The sequence below is a fragment of the Sciurus carolinensis genome, chromosome 4, assembly GCF_902686445.1.
Source record: "Sciurus carolinensis chromosome 4, mSciCar1.2, whole genome shotgun sequence".
Classification (NCBI taxonomy): domain Eukaryota; kingdom Metazoa; phylum Chordata; class Mammalia; order Rodentia; family Sciuridae; genus Sciurus; species Sciurus carolinensis.
The window spans coordinates 106,615,462-106,637,946 of NC_062216.1; the positions used below are offsets into that span (position 1 = coordinate 106,615,462).

Below are 22,485 nucleotides of genomic sequence, written 5' to 3' on the forward strand. Positions count from 1 at the left end.
TGGCAATTGTGTGGTACATTTCTATATAAAATTTAATACTAATTTTTCCCTTTGAGGCATTTGAAGAAAATCTATACCCTAAATTTATTTTAGTCTGCATTAAATTTGTTAATGTTTTTCAGAAAAAAGGGGTGAGATACAGAATAAACATGTTATTTTCAAAAGACATTGTTTAGACTCCTTTGATTAGTATTATCTATCAAAAGCTATAATTGAGCAATTTCAAAGACTAAAATTTTTAAACATTTTACTGCAAATTAGTATTTGATATTCTGCTTATATGGTGTATCATTATTAACTGTCATCTGAAAATTTATTTGCTTTTTACTGTTTATTATTTCTTTCCTGTTCTATTCCTTATGAAACCTAAGAGGAAATATTACTCAAAGGAAGTGAGAATTTGCAGTTAATCTGTTGTTGTGAAGATCAGACATAAGTAAATCAAATGGTTACTTTTATAGGGTATTTCTCATTTAAATTTATAATTGGTTGCTCCTACCTAAAAGTCTGAATTTTCAGTAATGTAGTCTGCCCTCTGTGTCTGTGGGTTGCACATCCATGAATTTAATCAACTTCGATTCAAAAATTGGGAAAAAATGTATTTATACAGAACAAGTACTGACTTTTTTTTTTTCTTGTCATTACTCCCTGGACAATACAATATAACAACTATTTGCTTAGCATTTACATTGAATTAGGTACTATAAGTGATCTAGAAGTGACTTAAAATAGGTGAGAGGATATACATGGATTATATGCAATTAATTTGCCATTTTTACTTAAGGGACTGAGCATCTGTGGATAATATTAATCTGTGGATACTGGAACCAATCCCACACAGATACCAAGGGACTACCATAGGTACTTGACAATGGTAGCAACAATGTGTGATCTCCCTCTGTGGTTCCTGTTAAATAAAAGAATCAGCTGGGCACAGTGGCGCACACCTACAGTCCCAGCAACTTGTGAGGCTGTGGCAGGGTTATCACAGGTTCAAGGCCAGCCTCAGAAACTTAGTGAGACTCTGTCTCAAAACTTAAAAAAAAATACGTAAAAGACTGGTAATGTAGCTCAATGGTAAAGTACCCCTGTGTTCAATCCCCAGTACCCCACTCCCCCAAAAAAGAATCATGCTTCCTAAATATTTTATAAAAATATCATCTTTTTAAAGATAATCATTAACTTAAAATTGTAAAATGTAAATTTCATGTTAGAAATGCCTAAATATTGTAATCAAACTTATAAGACTGTTCTATAAAATATTATTGTTTTTTCAGTATCATGTCACAAACTCTGTTTGTGCTTTTTCACAGAACACTCCTATGCCACCTTCACCAGCTGTACAAGTGCAGGGCCAGCCTAACAGTTCTCAGCCTTCTCCATTCAGTGCATCCAGTCAACATGCAGATCCAATGAGAAAACCTGGGCAGAACTTCATGTGTCTGTGGCAGTCTTGTAAAAAGTAAATGGCAGTTTTATTTGATATACAAAAGTGTTCTTTGTTTTAGAATGCTTTCATATTTAAATTTCTGTCACCTATAGTTTTCTGAAAGTTTTCATCTGAAATTACTAACTTGTAACTTGTAGAACTTATGTTCGAATTTATATGTATCCAATGACACTGTAAGAAATGATATAAATAGTAGAAAGAATGTCATTGCTTAGTAGTAAGTTACTAGGGAATGTGGTTCAGCATTCATTAGATTTTAATTTTTAAAAATTAGTTAAGAATTTGTGTTTTTGACTCTGTAAAAGATTTTTTTGAAAATGAACTTAGTGACTGCTATGGAGTTTCTGTATGATAGAAGCTTAGAAGTAATAATCTGTTAGAAAGGGAATAACCTGTTTTAAATTTGAGTTTCAGATGTTCACCCCATGAAAATTACTTTTAAAACTTTACCATCTCATAATTTAATAACTAGGATGAGCAACAAGTAGAACTGAACTTTTTAAATGAAGTGTTTTTAGACTTTATGAAACACTTGGGAAGAGTGTTGGTTAAAATAAAAGTCTTAGTTCCTTTAACATTACTAGTACTCAACCAAGACCTTTTGCCTTGCATCATTTCTTTTTAGAGCTCTAAGGAAAAGGCACTCTTAAGAAAAAGGCGCTTATCTTAATAGACATAGAATATTCTTTTCTTATATAGCAGGGATTTCATTTCTACACCCTTTAAAATTTGTATTAATTTTTCATATTTTATTATAGATATTATATTGCATTGAAAACAATGTATAGATTTGTTGTAGTATTGTAAACTATCCATGTAGCTAGCCTACAGATTGTTAGTAGTATATAAAATTTCTGCAAGACAGTGATTATCAAACTTTAATTCGTAACTCAGTAGTGGGGTCATTAAATCATTTTAGTGCATCTTGAACAGTGGTTTTTTTTTGTTTGTTTTCTTTTCAATGAAAAATGAGTGAAATACAGATTTCATCATGTTAGTAAGGGTAAGTATTGTTTCCAGTTATTTATGTATATGATACATGTATGTGTACTTGATCATAGTGTAAAATCTTTTCATCAAAGAAGTTCTTTTAAGTTGTCTGATTATTTCATTCATTTAAATTAATCATTCCCTTCTTCCCCTTCACCACCCCACCACCTCTCCACCCATCCCCTTCTCCATCTTCCTCTCTCTCCCCTTCCTACAACCTGTGCCATACCATACCATGTACTCCCCCCTTCTGGGATTTGGACCCAGGGCTTTGACCACTGAGCTGCATCCTCAGCCCTTCTTTCTTTATTGATTTTGCTTTTGCTTTTGGTGTGTGTTATAATCTGCTATATTGTTGTAATAATCTGTTTGTAGACTTTTTAAGAAGTTAGAAGTTACTCCTTAAGATGAAATTCTTGGAGTACACCAATTTTTTTTTCCCCCTGGAAGACTGAATGAACTTAGATGTGCAGCACAGTTCCCCATATGGCTAGTAGGATCAGTGTTATGTAATTTAATAATGAACTTTTTCTGAGTAAGACAGGTTCAACAAAGCTTCTCATAGCTTTTCACTTTTTCAAGCCATAATTTTTAGGTACCACACTGATAATAAGTTCAATTTGAGTCTGCAAATATTTATTGAGTACTCTAGGAAGATGCATATACTAGGAGCTAGAAATACAAAGATTACTTCTAGTCCTTCAGGATACAGACCCCCACAAAAAATAAATTACGTTATAAAGTGCTGTTGGGGGCTGGGGATATAGCTCAGTTGGTAGAGTGCTTACCTTGCAAGCACAGGCCCTGGGTTCAATCCCCAGCACCACACAAAAAAAAAAAAAAAGTGCTGTTGGCAACATCACTAATGTAACTATCTTTGGGATGGTTGAGAATATTTCACTATAGACATTTCATTTGAATTGGGTCTTAAAGAATGAGTAGGAGTTTGCCAAGCAAAAATCATTGTAGCTAGAATGGAAAGGGTACATTCAGGAGATAAGAAATTATGCTCATGAAATTGTGAGTTTAGATTATAGGAGCACAAAGTCACGAAGAGAATAATAGCTTTTAATTTTCATGCCAAGTGAAAAAATACATGTCATAGCCATTGTCCATTAAATGGATAAGTTCAAATTTCCTTATAATATAAGAAATGTTTACTAGTAAATAACTTTGTTTCTATCAGCTTTAGAGCTAAAGTTTATATACTTCACCAAAAAATAATTTATAAATACATGATATTTAAATTTGAAATAGCTGACTATGTGCTCTCTTTTTATGGAATTAAAAATAGTTTTGCATATACATTTAACCTGTATGATAGAACCATACTTTTGTATTTATAGTTCTCCTTCTTTATATATAATATGAATTCTTTTCACTGAATCATTTTTCATTGTCACATATCAGTAGAAAAACAAGATAGGAATTCTTCACATATCCTCTTAATGCTTACATTTCTCCAGTGGTCTTTTGTTTATTTAAAGCTTGATTTGAATTATAAGGTTAAAATATTGCTGGAGCTGAAGAAATAGCTTGTTTTGGAGAGCGCTCACCTAGCATGCTCAAGGGCAATCCCCAGTGCCTCAGAAGGGGGAGAAAAGAAAAAAAACCTCTTTGGGCTGGAGTTGTGGCTCAGTGGTAGAGCACTTGCCTAGCATGTTTGAGGCACTGGGTTCGATCTTCAGCACCACATAAAAATAAATAAATAAAGGTACTGTGTTCATCTACAACTAAATAATTTTAAAAAATATTGCTTCCAATTTGATAGGCCTTATGTCCCTTTTAATCTGTAGGTTACTCCCCCATCTCTTCATTTCTTCGCTCAAAATTTTTTTGATAGATAACCAAGAGATCTGTCTTATAGAAGATCACAATCTGGATTTTTGCCGATATTGTTTAGCATCTGGCTTTGAACCTGTGTATTCTGTATATTAGTAACTTGGTTCAGATGCTCGATTAAATTCTGGTTTTATTTTTATGATGACCACTTTAGAAATGGTATTGTGTTCTTCCATCAGGAAATATACCATATTTCTATGATGTAAACAGACATTGAGAATCATTGTGTATAATGTTATTTCATTAAGAGTTGTAGAACATAAAAGGCCAACTTTTATCAACTATTTGGTTTTTTTGAAAATAGTTTCTGGAGGAAATACTAAATAGATACTTGATTTTTTCCCTTTAACCAGTTTTCACAGTAGTGAGCTATTCATTAATACTATACAGAGATGACCAGGAGGTTTGGGTTTTGTTTTCTTGGTAGTATCATTATGAATTAACTTAGGAGTTGGACATATTTGAGGTATTTCAATCCTCTGCAGTTCTTGTATCCATTTAATATCCAAATTGTGTCATCATTGGCCAGTGAAAGTCTATGAAGCCGATTTCTAAGTTCTTTGCTTGTGCTCTTAATTTAAGTATTTGATAGTTTCCTTTCCTTGTAGTTTAATCTTGTGTATTTTCTACCACATACCTGAAGTCAGCTATTTTCCAAGGACCCACAGTTCCTATTAATGGAAAATACGATTTAGTTTGGCCATCAGGGATATGCATTACTTTTAAGTTTGGTGTCTTAATCATTTTCTATTGATGTATGAATACCACAAACTGAGTAATTTATAAAGAAAGTTATTTCTTAGATTTCTGGGGGCTTGGAAATCCACAGTCTAGAGACCACATTCATTGAGAACCTTCTTATTCATGAGGGCTCTGTAGTGTACCAAGGCAGCACAGGGAATCACATGATGAGACAGTAGCAAGCCTAAGAGAGAGCTCATTTGTGTAATAAAGCCACTCCTGCATTAATCTATTAATCAATGAATGGATGAATCATGACCCAACCCCTTCCCAAAGGTCTCACCTCCACTGCCATTAACATATGTCTCTGGGGGTTAAGTTTCCAACACATGAGTTCCAGGGGACACACCCAAATCATAGTAGATGGGGTTTTTTCCTGGGACTTTTCAGTGTGCAGACTACAGATCTCTTTTTCAGGGTATAAGGATGTTGTTAAGTAAAAGGCATCATGTGTTGATATTTCTGTTTGGAATTTAAATTCAGTATCACAAGGTCTTTGACAGCATCATTTTCACATCTGTATCTTTATTCTGTACCAGAAATCCCATTTCTCATTGTTAACAGCATTTGTTTTATCTTACATCACACATCAGTGTCAAAATAGTCCTGAAATTACCTGCAACAATATGATTATTGAAAAAATTTGGAAGGAAGTATATCCCATTAAGGACTGTTCAGTCACAAGTTTTTGTATTTTTATTTCACTTAGAATAGAGGTATTCTACGGTAGTAATGTCATCAACTGGACATATTAATGGCTCACTTGTGGGTATTTTGTTTATTTTTGTTTTGTTGATGCTGTGTATTGAACCGAGTAGGTTCTTTTGCATGCCGGGCAAGTGCTCCACCACTAGCTACATCCTCAACTCTATTTGTTTCATTTTTTAAAAATTTTATGGATTACTTTTTAAATTTAAAATTACTTAATATATGGTTCCAGCACCAAATTAACCAAAGCATATTCAAAGAAATTTATCTTCTATCACTATTTCTTCCATCTTATTTCTTCCTTTTTCTGTAAATAACGCCTTTTATTTTCTATCTTTTAAAAATGTAAATTGCAAATTTATTTGTATGTTCTAACTTCTTAAGGGTATGCATACTATAGTAGGATTAATAATAGACTCCTCCGTCCAAGATGTTCATGCCCAATTCTGTAACCTGAAAATGTTACCTTATATGGCCAAATGAACTTTGCACATGTGATTGGGTTAAGAATCTTGGGGTGAGGATCTGCATTACATTTATGAAATCAAATTCTTTATAAGAGGGAGTAAGGAGGTCAGAAAGAGAGAAGACAATGTAATAATGCAAGCAGAGAGATATTTGAAGCTGCTGTGTTTGTGATTTGAAGCTGGAGGAAGGGACCTTGAGCAGAGGAATGCAAGGAATGAAGTCCTGAAAGCTTGAAAAGGCTAGGAAAGAATTCTTCCCTACACCCTCTTGAGAGAGTGCAGCCCTGCTGATACCTAGTGAAACCTGATTTGGACTTTAAACCTCTAGAATTATGAAAGAATAGATTTGTGTTATTTTTAGCTACTAAATTTACGGTAATGTGTTATAATAGCAATAGGAAACTAATTTATATACAATAAATACTTTTCCGTACCTTGTTTTTAATTTAATAATATATTCTAGAGAGACCTCCAAAGTAGTACGTAGAGATATTCCTCATTCTGTTTTTATGCCTTCGTAGATAAATGATTTGGTGAACCCATTCCCTGCTGATATTTATTTTGTTTTTTTTTTCTTGTTAAAAACAGTACTGTATTGAATTGCTGTGTGTAATGATTTATCTTTTTATATTTTTGCCAGTGTATCTTTGAGAGACATTCTTAGGAAGGGGACTGATAGTTCAAAAGATATGTGTATATGTAATTTTGCTGGGTACTGCTGTTTTCTCTAGGAGCAATGTATAAGAGAGTGTTCATTTCCCTACAGACATGCAAATAACAGACATGCAAATAACGTATGTTTTCAAACATTGGTTTTTCTCAATCTAATGGGAGAGAGATGATATCTCAGTAGAATTTTGCATTTCTTTTTGTCAATTGTCCATATCTCTATTTTTCTATAGGATTGTTGGATTTTTTCTTTTCTATTTTATAAAGTTCTTTATTAGATTTATTAACATTTTGTCTGCTGTGGCATAACTTTTCCCAGTTTATCATTTGTCTTTTTTATTTTGCCCTTCTTTCCTCACTTCCTTCTTCCCTTCCTTCATCCTGTGATCATGGATAAAATTTTTTTTCTTTCAGTTAATTTTTCTGTAATAACATTTGTTAGCCTTTCTGTTATTGCTTCTGAATCTGAATTACAGTTAGGAAGCTTTTCTCCATGCCCAAGCTATAAAAGAATCTTCCTATGTCTTCTTTCTTTTCTTTTGTTTTTTAAGAACTTAGGTGGTTTTGTAGTTGACATGTAAATCTGTAATTTGGGGGGATTTTCTCCTGTCTCAGCAATCTAAAGGAAATGAGAGTGAGTTAGTAACTTGCTTCAGTTTGCTCCAGTGGCTGCCATTTTCTTTTTGTAGCATAAAACTAGTTTATTCCTAGAAAAGTATGTGTCCCAATGGATATTTTGGTTCCAACACTAACCAATGTAACAGTTCACACTAGTTTTATCAAATGCTGACTCAAAAGTATTAACAAACGATTCCACAACATTTTCATATCATAAATAATTTTCCAATTGTAAATTATACTTCAGCCTTGTAAAAAATTAAAATTCCAGAGCATTACAAAAAGAAAATCATAGTTAAGTTTATATATACTTTTTCAGTCCTTCCTTTTCATTTACAACTGTATCATGCATTATACTTCTTATTTTAATTTCTAAACAAACAATATACACTCTCTTAGAACTTGCTTCATTAATATATATGATATTCATTAATAGAGAATATATATACTTTTTTAGGTCAACACATAAATCTCTATATATTATTTTTATTGGATACCAAGAATTCCTTTTTATAAATATAAAAGCTTTTATAATATATGTATTTGTTATCTATGATTCTAAACAGAATTGCTTGTCCTTCTTTGAAAGAATTACTCTTAAATTATGAGGAAACATTCTTTCCTTAGAATGCAGTGGTCCTGCATTATAATTTGTAGAGCAGTATCTCCTATTGAGGGATATTTGAACTTTTAGTTATTTTCTCTTACACATAAACAGCTTTGGTAAACAATTTTGTCCTTATAACAGATATTTGAATTGCTACATTTATCCTACTGAATTCCTATATATGCTTTGTCTCTTCCTGAATTGTTCCCCTATTGGTCTCTGTTCTTACCACACCATTACTTTAAATATATTTTAATGTTGCCCTGCTGATTTTTTCTTTTTCAGAGGGTTTCTTATGATTTCTTTGAGCACCTACCTTGAACCAGGCACTGTACTAGGTTTTAAAATTGGAGTGATGCATAGGTCAGACTTAGTACCTATACAGATGTTTATTTATTCTTTCAGAATGTTTTTAGAGGTCTTCAGGAAAGGCATGTTAGGATTTTGGTTGCTATTGCTTTCAGTATAATGACTTTTTGTTTGATTTTTGATAGTGAATATTTTACCAATACTGAGTCATCCCTTACTCAAGGAAACAATGTTTCCCCAGTAAAGCTTTTAACAGTTTCTTCACATGAATTCTATAACTTTATTAAGTTTATAGCTAAATGTTGCTCTTTTGTTCCTGTCATAAATGATCTTAATTTCCATTATGTTCTATAATTTTTTCTATATCTGTACCTTGTTTTACCTGCTTATCAATTATAGTGTCTTGTATTGGTTATATAATAATAGTTATCATATTCATCCATCTTTTTAAACTAATAGACTTTATTTTTTAACGCAGTTTTAGATTTATAAAATATTTGTGCAGATAGTGCTTAGTTCCCATCTACTTCCTTGCATACAGTTTTCACCACTACTAACACTTGTATTAGGATTGTACATGTGTTTGTTATATTTGATCAACTAATATTGATAACAGTATTACTAAGTGAAGATTATAGTTTATGTTAAGATTCATTCTTTGTGTCATATCGTTCTAAGGGTTTTAACAAATTCATAATGTTACGTATCCACTGTTTAGTAACAGAAAGAGTACTTCCAATGTCCTAAAATCCACTTTACCTGTTTGTTTCTCCTTTCCATAATTCCAAACCCTACCCCTGGCAAACTCTGGACTTCTTACATCTTTATAATTTTAACTTTTTCAGAATGTCATGTATTTGAATCTAGCACATAGCCTTCTTAGACTGGTGTCTTTCACTTCACAATATACACCTAAAGTTCCTGTATGTGTGTGTGTGTGTGTCTTTCATAGTTCACTTTTATCTTGTTTTGTGATTTTATAATGTTCAATCATTTACATGTACCACAGTTTGTTTATCTATTGCATATTGAATGATATAATGGTTGTTTACCATTATTGGCAATTATGAATTAAGGTGATATAAACATTGGAGTGGGGGTGTTGGTATGAACAATTTTTCAACTACTTGGGCAAACACCTAGGATTACAGTTGCTGGCTCATATTTTAAGATTGTGGTTAGCAATGTAGGAAACTATCAAACGTCTTCCAAAGTGACTATACTATTTTGCATTCTCACCAGCAGTGAATGAGAACTCATTGCTTCACATCCTCACTAGCATTTGGTATCATCAATGTCTTGGATTTTAGCCATTCTGATAAGTGTGTTTTGGTATCACTATTGTTTTCATTTGCAATTCTCTAATGACATATGATGTTGTCTCTCTTTTCATATGCTTATTTACCATCTGTATATTTTCTCTGATTGGGTGTCTATTCAGATCTTCAGCCCATTTTTTAACGAGATGCTGGGTTTGCTGAGAACTTTTTGTATGCATGGGTATTAAATTTTTTGTCATGCTTTCTTCTTGACCTATTGGTATAATATGATTCTCTACCCAATGGCTGTGATAGAATTACATCAATTAATTTTAGTACCAACCTTATGTAGTTGGAATAAATCCCACTTGGTCATGACATACAGCTTTTTTTAATACATTGTTTGATACTATTTACTGGAGTTTCTGTGGAGATGTTCACATTTATGTTCGTGAGAGATACTAAGCTGTGGTTTTCTTGTAATGTCTTTGGTTTTGATGTTAGGAAGAATTAGTTAGGAAGTGTTTCCTTTGCTTCCATTATCTGTTAGGGATTTCAGAGAATTCGTATCATTCTTCCCTTAATTGTTTAGTAGAATTCAACATGAAACTGGTCCTGGTGCTTTCCATTTTGAAGGTTATTGATTCAATTTCTATAATAGTTACTGGCTCATTGAGATTATATGTTTCTCTTTGTGTGAGTTTTGCCCATTTGTATCTTTCATAGATAACTAAGTTTTGAGTTTGGGAGCATGGAGATGTTCATAATATCCCTTTATCACACTCCCATTGTATTTGGAATCAGTAGTAATGATCTCTTTTTCTATATTAGTGATTTGTCTCTTATTCTTGTTTTTTTCTTGGTTAGGTTGCTAAAGGTTTATCTATTTTATTGATCTTTTTAGAAAGCCAGTTTTCTGTTTTGTTTATTCCCCCCCCCATTGATTTCCTATTTCCATTTTCATTAAACCAGCTGCTCTAATTTTTATTTATTTTCTCCTCTTTGCTTTAGATTTAATTTGCTCTTTTTCTGATTTCCTAGGATGAAAACTTAGATTACTGATTTTAGATCTTTTTAAATATATGCATTCATGGCTACAGCTTTCTCTCTTAATTCTTTAATTCCATCTCCCAAATTTTGAAGTTCTCTTTTCACTTAGTCCAAAATATTGAACAGTGCTGTTTAATCTCTAAATATTTTGATATTTTCCAGCTTTCATTTTGTTACTTCTAACTTAATTCTGTTATAATCTGAGAGGATAAATTAAATTTTTTAAGGTGTGTTTTATGTCCTAGAATGTGTTCTACCTTGGTGGATATCCCAAATGCACTTGGCAAGAATATGTTGTTAAAGTATCCCATAAATGTCAATAAGATCCAATTGATTGATGGAATTAGCCACTTCAACTATTTGCTTACTAATATTTTGCTTTTGGATCTGTCAGCTAATGATAAAGATATGTTGACGTCTCCAACTATAATAGTGGATTTGTCTCTTTTTCCATGCAGTTCTATCAATTTTTGTATGACATTTTGATACTTTGTGTTAGGTACATCCATGTTAAGGAATGTCTTCTTGGGGAATTTACCTCTTTATCCCTGATAATTTTCCTTTTTCCGAACTCTGCTTTCTCTGAAATTTTATATATCCACTCCAAACTTCTTTTGATGAGTTTTAGCAGAGTTTATCTTTCTTCATCCGTTTAGTGTATGTGTGTGTTTTGGGAATAAATCCTGTGGCCTTTCACATGCTGATGTACTTGTGGTCTACCACTCAACTACACACTCATTCCTTCACACTTTATTTCTGAATTTGTCCATGTCTGTGTATTTAACAACTCATGGGTAGGTCTTATTTGTTAATTCATTCTGCCATTTCCTGTCTTTCAATCAGTGTATTTAGATATTTATTGTTAAAGTGAGTATTAATATAATTGTATTGATATCTGCTATAGCTGTAAAGGCACTTATTTTTATTTTTTGTGTTTTTGCTTTTGCTTTCATTTTACCTTCTCTACTTCTCCTTTTAGCATACTAATTATACTTTTTTTAAAACAGGTAATCTAAAATCACTTTCAAACAACAGTATACTACTTCACAAATGGTACAGGTACCTTGTAACAGAGGAGTGTCAATTTTTCTAAAGTGTCCTTCACACCATTGCAGTCATTACACTTAATCACAAGGTAATACAGTGTTACTATTATTAATTTGAAAAAACATTAAATTAACTAAGAGTTACAAAAATTAAAAATAAGATTTTATTTTACTCTCATTGATTCCTTCTCCAACATTTTTCTTTTCCTTATGTAAATTAAAGTTTTTGATCTCTTAATTTTTCTTCTCTCTGAAGATTTTTTTTTTTTTTCCCTCCATGCTGGGCATCAAACTTAGGGCCTGGGTCCTTGGTATATGCTAAGCAAGCACTTTACCACTGAGCTCCACCCCGAGCCCTGAAGAACTCCTTTTAACATTTTTTGTCAGAAAGGATCAGTTGGTGCAGATGTCTTCAGTTTTGGTTTAACTAAGAAAGTGTTTTGCACATGCCTTATTCCCAGGTACACCAGAGACTGAGGCAGAAGGATCACAAGTTTGTAGCCAGTCTAGGCATCATAGTGAGCTCCTATTTTAAAAGAGAGAGAAGTTGTCTACTTTACGTCTTCTCTTTTTTTTTTTTTTTTTAATATTTTTAGTGTAGATGCTAGGCATGTGCTCTACCACTGAGCTACAAAACCCTACAAATTTTTTTTTTTTGCGAGAAAACATGTTTATTAGCTCCATATATCCAGGCCATAATGTATACATATTTCTTTTTAGATATACATGCCCATAGGATGCATTTCAGCATATTATATATACATGGAGTATAATTTACTCTAATTAGGATCCTCCTCTTGTGGTTGTACCCTGGTTGTATATTCAGATACAAGGATAGGAAATTAATTCGATTAATTTTATGTCCTTTCTAGTCCCCTCCAACATCTCTTCCCTTCATTCCCCTTAGGCTAATTCAATGGACTTCTGTTCTTCCTCCTGCCACTTTACTTTGTAGGGTAGCATCCACATATCAGAGAAAACATTCAGCCTTTGGTTTTTTGGGATTGGCTTATTTCACTTAGCATTATAGTCTCCAGTTCCATCCATTTACCAGCAAATGCCATAATTCATTCTTCATCATGGCTGAGTATATTCCATTGTGTACGTATACCACATTTTCTTTATCCATTCGTCTGTTGAAGGACATGTAGGTTGTTCCATAACTTGGCTCTTGTGGATTGAGCTGCTATAAACATTGACGTGGCTGCATCACTATAGTATGCTGATTTTAAGTCCTTTGGGTATATGCCAAGGAGTGGGATAACTAGATCAAATGGTGGTTCTATTCCAAGTTTTCTAAGGGATCTCCGTAATGCTTTCTAGAGTGACTGCTTTTTCTATTTCTATGAACAGTGTCACTAAAATTTTAGTATGAATTGCATTCCCTCTAAAAACTTGAACAAGACAGGGATGCCCTCCTTTCACTACTCCTATTTAACATAGTTCCTGAAACCGTAGCCAGAGCAATTAGACAAAAGAAAGCAATTAAAGGGATATGAATAGGAAGAGAAGAGCTCAAACTATCCCTACTTGCTGATGACATGATTCTTTATTTAGAAGACCCAAAAAACTCTACCAGAAAACTTCCAGAACTCATAAACAAATTCAGCAAAGTATCAGGGTATAAAATCAACAGCCATAAATCAGTTGCATTCCTATACACTAATGACATATCAACTGAAAGAGAAATCAGAAAAACTACCTCATTCACAAGAGCCTTAAAAAAAAAAAAAAAAAGTGGGAATCAACCCAACAAGAGAGGCAAAAGACCTCTACTATGCAAACTACAGAATATTATAGAGAGAAATTGAAGAAGACCTCAGAAAACGGAAAGATCTTCCATGTTATTGGATAGGCAGAATTTACATTGTCAAAATGGCTATACTACCAAAAGTACTATATGGATTTAATGCAGTTCTTATTAAAATTCCAACAATGTCCCTCTACTTTGCTTTTAAAGAATAATTTTTACTGGATTCTAAATTTTTGGATATTTTTCTTTGAACACTTTAAATATTTCAGTCTACTCTTCTTGGTTGCATGGCTTTGTCCATCCATCATAAGGTCTGTTTTTCCTCTGAATTCTTTCAAGACTTTGTCTTTGGGTTTTAGCAGTTTGAATATGATATGCTTTAGGTGTAATGTTTTTTATGTATTTATCTTGTTTGGTGGATCTATGGTTTATGTCATTGATTTTGGAACATTTTCACCCATACTTCAATTAGATTTTCTGTTATTCTCTTTCTGATATCCTATTACATGTTATTTGAATGTTCTGTAATTGTTCCATGGTTCTTAGAGATTCTGTTCCTTTTATTTTTTAATTTTTTTCACTCTTTTTTTTCTCTCAGCTTTTCAATTTGGGAAATTTCTGTTGACATTTCATAGCTCACTTATTCTTTCTTTGTCCATATTTCATCTACTAAGAATCCCATCAAAGGCAGTATTTATTTTATAGTTTGTTTTTAATCTCTGCTATTATCCTTTGATTCTTTACAACTATGTCTCTATTATCCAGTTGTTATCATCCACTTTTTCCATTAGAGACTTATCATTTGAGTCATAATTACTTTAAATTCCCAGTTTCATAATTCTAAAATGTGTGCCATATCTGAGTGTCTCTTTCTTGTTTGCTTTAGTAGTACAAGATGTTTCAATTTAATATTTTAGTTTTATTGTTTTTGAAATGGCATCTTTCTGTATGTTCCAAGCTGGGCTCAGGAGTAGCTGGGACTATGGTCATACACCACCATGCCCAGCTGCCTGAATCTATTTCTGATGACTTATTTCCTGTCTTCTGATTTTGTGCTGTGTGTGATTTGTTTGCTTGTTACATTTTGAAGATTTTGTAAGTTTTTGTTGAAAGTTAGACATGATATTTCAGTTAATGAGAATCGAGGTAAGTAAATCTTTAGTGTGAGGTTTTATATTTATCTGGCTAGGAGTTAATCTGCATTTAATTTTTGCTGTAACTAGAATGTATCAGAAACTTCAGTTTCTTTGTGTTTTACTAAAAACTCGTGTTTTAAATATAGTCTTGTCTTATAGCTCTCCCAGTTCTAATCCACATAGTAGTGCCCTGAAGTAGGCCTTCATCTAAGGTCTGTGACTGAGAAGCTTCTCAACCTTTGTCTTCTCTTGCATGAGCAAGAGGTCTAGGGGAATAGTTGGAGGTGTAACTCAGTGGTAGAGCACTTGCCTAATATGCATGAGGCCCTGGTTTTCACCAGCACCAAACACAAGCAAACAAACAAAAAACCCAAAACAAAAGAATGGTTACTTCACCCTTTTCACCCTTTTCCTCCTAAAAGCATTTTTTTCTCCAGTTACCACTACAGTAACCTGGTGGGAATTCTGGAGGTAATACTTCCAAAAGTGTTGTTCTCTCCTAAACACTGGGCCCCCAGACCTCCAGGAGTTTTAACTCTGGGGGCCATTCAGTCTAGGCTTCTTGTGATTTGTCAGTTATTGTTTAATATTTCTACAAGTGACTGACTTCAGCAGTAGGCTGTGATCATTTATGTTCATGTGTCTTTCCAGCTTTTGGGTGGCAGTTTGCTCTGTGGCTTCTGTTCTTTGATGAATCTAGAAGAGGTTTTTTTGGGTTTTTTTGCCCTGGAACTGGGGATTGAACCCAGGGTTATGTGCATGCTAGCCAAGCCCTCTATACCCTGTACTGCATCCCCAGTCATTTTTTAAAATTTTATTTTATTTTGAGATAGGACTTAGTTGTCCAGCTTTGCCTCAAACTTGTGCACCTCCTGCCTCATCCTCCTAGCTGCAATTACAGGTGTGCACCACCATGCCAGGCAGAAGAGTTCTTAATGTTCAGTTCGTTCAGCTCGTTTCATGTTTTGAGAAGGGAAGCGATTTGACCTCCAAGCTCTTTACATGTCTGAGAAGAAATTGGAAATCTTCATTCTTTATCTTTGCTTGTGTATTGCTATTAAGCACATCATTGACTATTAACTCGTTACTGAAATATATAAATAACATGTGTTTATATTTAAGAAAGAGAAACCAAGCTTGTGTTTGACTATAAGATTGTTTTTGTTTTAGTATAATGGTTTTAAGTAATATTTTGTTTGAAAAGAGGATTCTACTGGTATAAAAGACATTTGAAGACCAGTTTTCTAGAATATATTGCTCATTCTAAATCTCTAGTAAATAACTGGTAAAAATGAAAATTATTTCCCTTTAAGACAAATGATCTGTATTGTGTTAGTATTTAGAATTATATTATGAAAAATCAAACCAGCAATGTAGAGGATTTCAATTTTATTCCAAACATTTTTAGTGTGAAAGCTGTTCTGTCTATAAACCAGGGACTTTTATTTGGTACTAGGTAAATTGATAATTGATATTCTCTGACCACAATAAAAAACTACTCAAGCAGCATTGAAGTTTATACTGTTGGCTCCTGCTGAACCTTACATGTAGCAATTCCAACAAACATCAATTTAAATTTTGCAAATTATTTTTTAAAAACTTAGATGTAGCTAGTTTTTATTCTCAATAAAAGTTCTCCTTCCAAAGTATCATCCAAAATTCCTGGAAAATCTTTAATTTTTCTGAAATAATTTCAGTTAAATTTGAAATATTTAATAAACTGAAAGTAATTTTATGCACTTCATTTTAATGTAAAGAAGTACCTATAGACAAGTTGACTCATAAAACTGCCATCTTGATGATTTGAAAATATTCAATGAAGTAAAATATCTAGAAACATTTAATTCATGATATTCTGCCTTCAACAAAGAATGCTTAATTCTAGGTGTTGCCAGTTAAGGTTGACGTTAACAAGTAATTAAATTGATCAACAGCTTGGATTACATATCAGTAGGAGAATAAAATTGAAATTAGCGTTATAGCATTTTTTATCTGAATTTTGTGGCCATAAAACCAGACAGAATCTTCAGAGGGTCTTGATTTGCTCTCTGAAGTTTCATTACATTAGCACAATGCCTGGCACTTAAAAGGCTTTTAATTAATACTTCTTGAGTGAGTGAAATGAATGCAGATTAATTAGCTGATTCTAAAGTCAACATTCTTCCCTGAACTAGCTTGTTGGCATCTTGCATCTTCAGTTGTGAAGTTAACAAGTCATCATCTTGCTGTTGCTAAGATTATAAAAGATTTTGTGAACCCTGCTTGGGAGTACATGCCTGTAATCCCAGTGTCTCTGGAGGCTGAGGCAGGAAGATTGAAAGTTCAAGGCCTTGCAACTTTGTGAGACCCTGTCTCAAAACACAAAAAAAAGGGCTGGGGGTATAGTCAGTGTTAAAGCGCCCTTGGGTTAAACCCCAGTTCACCCACTCCCCCCACAATAAAAAGATTTTGTGTAAAAGCTCTTGTATATTTTGCTACTATTCCTATACTTCTATTAGAACTAATGAACCTTTATAAATGTCAGATTAATTTCATGTAATAATACTTTCCCATAAGAAGTAGACCTTACCTACTGGTCTGCCATAATTAAAAGTATTAGGAAAAGCCCTAATTTCTACCGTAGGTAGTGGCAAAGATTTTTGGTTTTGTTTTTTTTTCAGCTTTACTCTAATACCAAAGAGTCCAATTACTTAAAGATGTTATCAAATGCCCAAAGGATATACGTCATGTGATTAATTTGCCAAATTGTACTGAGGTTCATTTCAGTGTCAAATATTTAAAATGTTTAGGAAAAGAATTTCTTAGGGTAAGAATGTAACCTGTAGTTTATCAATCATCCTTATTTACTTATTCCTTGGAAAATTGTTCATTGATTAAGAAGTGTGTACCAATGTTAACCTCTTCCCCCACCCCCTCTTTTTTTTTTTTTTTTTTTTTTTTTGGTACCAGGATTGAACCCAGGGGCACTTAACCACTGAGCCACAGTCACAGCCCTTTTTTGTAAATTTTTAATTTTGAGACAGGATCTCAGTAAGTTTCTTAGGGCCTCACTAAGTTGCTAAAGCTGGCTGCTTTGAACTTTCAATCCTCCTGCCGCAGCCTCCCAGTCACTGGGATTATAGGTATGTCCTACTGCCAAAACTGTGCATTTTTTAATGTATAGTCTTATATGTACATTTATTAATAATTATGTGTACATCTTTTAAACTAGAATATTCCTGCAAAATATTCTTTTACTTCAAATAGTTTTGGAGCAAGGGATATTGTTTTTTGTTTTTGCAGCAAGTAAGACCCTTAAGAAGGACATGGAGTACTTTTTGGCTGTTAAAGAAAAATAGCCTGACTGGGATTGGTGGCATACATCTTTGTAATGCCAGCTATTATGATGCTGAGGCAGGAGAATAGCAAATTCAAGGATAGTCTGGGCAACTTAATGAGACCTTGTTTCAAAGTAAAATTTAAAAAGCAGAGTGTTAATTTCCAGAATAGAAAGAAAAGAAAAGAAAAGAAACCTCCCAAGAACTTATAAGAAAACTTTGAAGGATGTTAAAGTGCTGTTTTTAGTCCTTTATATTTTAAAAAACCAAGGAAACAGTCTTAGCTTTATAATCACAGATGTTTATTATTAAATTGTTCTTTCAAATATGGTGGATTATTAAAATCAATCATGTATTAGATATGGGTATGTATATACATACATGTGTATGTTTGTGTATATGTATAAGAACTCCTTTTTTATTTACATGCACACACCTCCTAAGTAGATTGCAGATTTTTAAAAAAATATATATTTTTTAGTTGTAGATGGACACAATATCTTTATTTTATTTATTTATTTTTATGTGGTGTAGAGGATCAAACCCGGTGCCTCACATATGTGAGGCAAATGCTCTACCACTGAGCTACAGCCCCAGCCCTGGATTGCTGATTTTTTTTTTTTTTCACCCAGATTACTTTTATTTGCTATGTAGAGTGGCAATTCACAGCACTCAGTCATCTGTTCAGACATGAAGATTTATGAAGTCAATGAATGGCCATTTTGAAAAAGGTGTTCTATCACAATTTACCCAGTTCATCAAAATCCAATACTATTTCTTTAGAACTTTATCAATGGAATTTCCTTCAACTTGTATCCATTTCCAGGGGCTTATGTACCCATTCATATTCTCCATATTTAGAATCAAAGATTCCTTTCTGAAGTGATCTTAATTTTAAGGTAAAACGTGGTCCAAGTTCCTGAATTCCTACTTTCTTTTCACTCTTGAATATATATCTGTGAAACTGAAGAAGATACAATCAGGTTGATTGTGGACTGTGGAACTTGCCTTCCGATAAATTGAGGATCAAGGGAAAGAGAGAAGCAAACATCTGTCCAATTGAATGACCCAGTCTTGTAGTAAATTATTCAGAATTATTTTAGGTACATGTTCTGTGGGGTCTTTGCCTCTTCTCTTAATTTCTTTATGAAGATGAACACTGCTCATTTTAAAGTGAGCAGTTGGACCATTTGGCAAATGACTCAAAATAAGCCCATTTGGTGTTTTACGATCTTTATTAATCACAATCAGATCTGTGAAATCTCGAGATGCACTGTGGAATAATTTTTTCAGAGCCAGTCCTCTTCTTTAATAAACATGTGAGTCTGGTATAACTGTAGAGAGCTGTTCACAAAGTTGTACTGTTCTCCCATGAAGTCTATCTGATGTTGTGATGAGAATCTTGGGAGAAGTTTGCCTGTTGAAGTAAGAAGCAAATTCATCTGTAGCTTCGTCATAAGCAACCTCTCCATCATTAGGGTCTACTGTAGTTTCATCGTAGACTCGTTGGTTGTGAGTAGTCTTAGGTATAGATTTTGGTGGAGCCTCTTTTTTCAGTTTTTACTTGACTGCTAACTTTTCCTTCCGCTGCTTCTGCTTCCACCGCGTGAACATCAAGTGTCCCGGTTGTTTGTTCTTCATCTCCGAAGTGCTGAAGCCTGGAGGAAAGGCAGCGGCTTTCGGCGGTTGGACCCCGCTTTCTGTCGCCCCATCCCCAGTTACTGCAGTCTCTTGAGGTTCTTGGGTAGCAACTTTTCTTTATAGGCTCTTTTTCCCCGGTTCTCGCCATGTTGGGTGCTTCGTTTCCTCCCCTCGGAAACCAGATTGCTGATTTTTAAAGAATAAACTCAAAGTAACAAAGATTGTGCTTTATTTACTTCACTTGTTATGTGTTTATGATGCTTAAGGATTTTTAAAAAGAAGTAATGGTAAGAACCGTAGTATAAATTGTACAAGTAATAGTTGTTGGCTTTATTTTAGTTTATGAGGTAGATTATTCTTAAGTGGCTTCTCAGGATAAATGATTAGAAAATACACCTAGTATATTTATGCGAATCTGTCATTTGAACTAAACAACTTTTTACTTGGATAAAAGAAAAAAAGAATTTGGCTGAAGGGGAGTTAGGTGAACCAAAGAACCTAATCCTAAACTTTAGTTGCAGTTATTTGGATAATGAACAGGGGTCAAGCTATTATAAAATGTATTGGTGATTTAATTGAAAATAATATTTACCTTTGAAGGACTGCCAGTGACTTAGTGAAAAATGTCACAATTACTATAATATATGAAATGATAAATTTTGGATTGCTATGTCTGATATTGATAAATTCTGGTTTTTCTCTACTAAGAAAGTAGCAGGATCAAAGAAAAAGCATTTTTCTGTTTTCAGATAAGAATAGCATATGTTTTTCAAGTGTAAGATTTAATGGGAAAAGATAGAAGATGGAAAAGGGGATGATTTCTGAAGGAACACACTAGAATCCATTACATAATATGAAACAGGTACCCCTGGAAATAGAAGGAAAAGAGGGTGGATTATGACTGAAGGTTTATTGTGGAGAAGAAAGAAGTTAAGGAAGTGTTAGTAGAATAAACTTAAATTCTTTCAATAATGCCTTTTTTTTTTTTTCAGAAAAAAATGTAGGATATTGTCTTTTAGTTTACAAATTAACTAATATAGGAGAAGATAAACTCTAAAATAATATTGGAGTGTTCAGTATTTAACCAAAGTTTAGTTTGAAGCAGTTTTTTAGGAAATATTTTTGAGAGGAGAAATAAATGAAATTAGTTGACTCATGATGAGTGTCACTTGATAACGGAGAACATTAACTTGAAGGTAGACCAGACCTCCCTGAGCATAGCTTGACAATTTTGAAATAGTTGTGGACAATGTCTCTGGGCAGAGAATTAGCAAGAAAACAGGTGAAAAGACAAGAGGTCACCAATACCACTACTACTGTTACTAGTACTAATAATATCAGTAATGATTGTGATGACAATATCTCTTATATATTTATGGCACTATTTGTCAAAAAGCTTTACACATATCATGTTTGTCCTCACAGCCCAATAAGAGTCCCAATAAGTAAAAAGTTTCGGAGAAATGTTTTTTGCCCAGACCTGCCACTTATTAAGCCCATCAAACAGGCACATTCACATTGTATGTATCATAAATTGTGTATTTATTATAACAGTTTTCAGCAGAGGGCAGCAAAGTATTCTAAGGAAGAGCATTTTTTTAATTTATAGAAACCATATTAACCAAGAGTGGCAAGGAGTTTGTAAACCTGTATCAGTAACAGTCCCAATTTTGTTTAAACACACACATATACACAGAAAGAGAAAGCTTAAAGAAAAACACACCAAAATGTTATTCATTATTAAGTATTATGTACTGTACATAATTGTATGTGCTATTCTTTTATACGTAAAAGTGCATTATGTTTATACCTCCGTCACAACAAACACATAAGCAATGTACTGGGGTACAACTTAAGATGGTTATAAGGACACTAGGTGATAGGAATTTTTCAGCTCCATTACAGTCTTATGAAACCACTGTCATATAGGTTTTCATTGACCAAAATATTGCTATTTAGTTGATGGCTGCATTTCAGTTAATGGTTTAATAGTATTTAGGTAAAGTCTTAACACAGTAAGGCAAGTCTACATAATAGAGATCCAATCATTCATTTCATATTAATGAATAGTATTGTGAAATATTGAAAATTAAAAGTAACATCAAAACTTGATGTATATACTGATTTTGGTTTCACAATAAACTTTTGGTAGGTGTTTATATACATGAATATGAACAGAAATGAAATAACATAATGATTTTTTAACTTTTTTATAATTAATTACTTTCTTGATTAAAATTTATTTTTAAATGTTATTCCCTGAAGGAATATTAATTTGAGATACTGGATATATGTTGCACATTAAAAATTTGTTCAAATATAGATGTGTTTGTATGGAAGCCTTAAAAAATTCACATCCTAAAAGATATCTGCCACAGACTTTATAAAGACAATTACTGTTAAATACCTGTTAGTAATTAACTGAAATCTTGTAATGCTTTCTTTGCTGTTTGGATTCCAGTGATGTTTCTCAGTGCCATGTATATAAAAAAGAACAGTATCTGATTTCATTTCAGTGTTACGTCCTTTGCCACTTACCCACTGAGACATTTGGAGAAATAAGAGATGTGGCTTCTTAAACATGAGTGGACATATAAAATATGAACTGAGCTCAAAAGCCAGACCAAAATTTATTGAATTTAGAATGTTGGATTAGATATGTGAAACTATTACATAATATGAAATCTAATAAATGTTTGAGCAGTTTCTTAAAGTATAATCGAGTGATATTTATTTATCAGATATTGTTCTATTGTGTTTTAAAATATTTTACGGACCTTCGTTAAAGACAGTGAATTAGGAAAGGATATTAAACCAAATAACTAAAATATTTATTATAGTTGAGTGCTTCAACCTGGAAAAATAAATAGGAAAATTTTCAA

General features: G+C 33.0%; 1 protein-coding gene and 1 pseudogene across 1 annotated transcript in view; one reads left to right on the plus strand and one right to left on the minus strand.

Moving 5' to 3' along the window:
• The window catches only part of Arid2 (AT-rich interaction domain 2), a 172,650-nt gene that overhangs the window by 136,195 nt on the left and 13,970 nt on the right, over nucleotides 1–22,485 (plus strand). Inside the window, exon 16 of the mRNA XM_047549265.1 lies at nucleotides 1,314–1,462. Coding sequence (XP_047405221.1) covers nucleotides 1,314–1,462 — 149 coding nt within the window. The remainder of the gene's footprint in view (nucleotides 1–1,313; nucleotides 1,463–22,485) is intronic.
• On the minus strand, nucleotides 18,753–22,153 carry LOC124982175 (ribosome production factor 1-like; annotated as a pseudogene).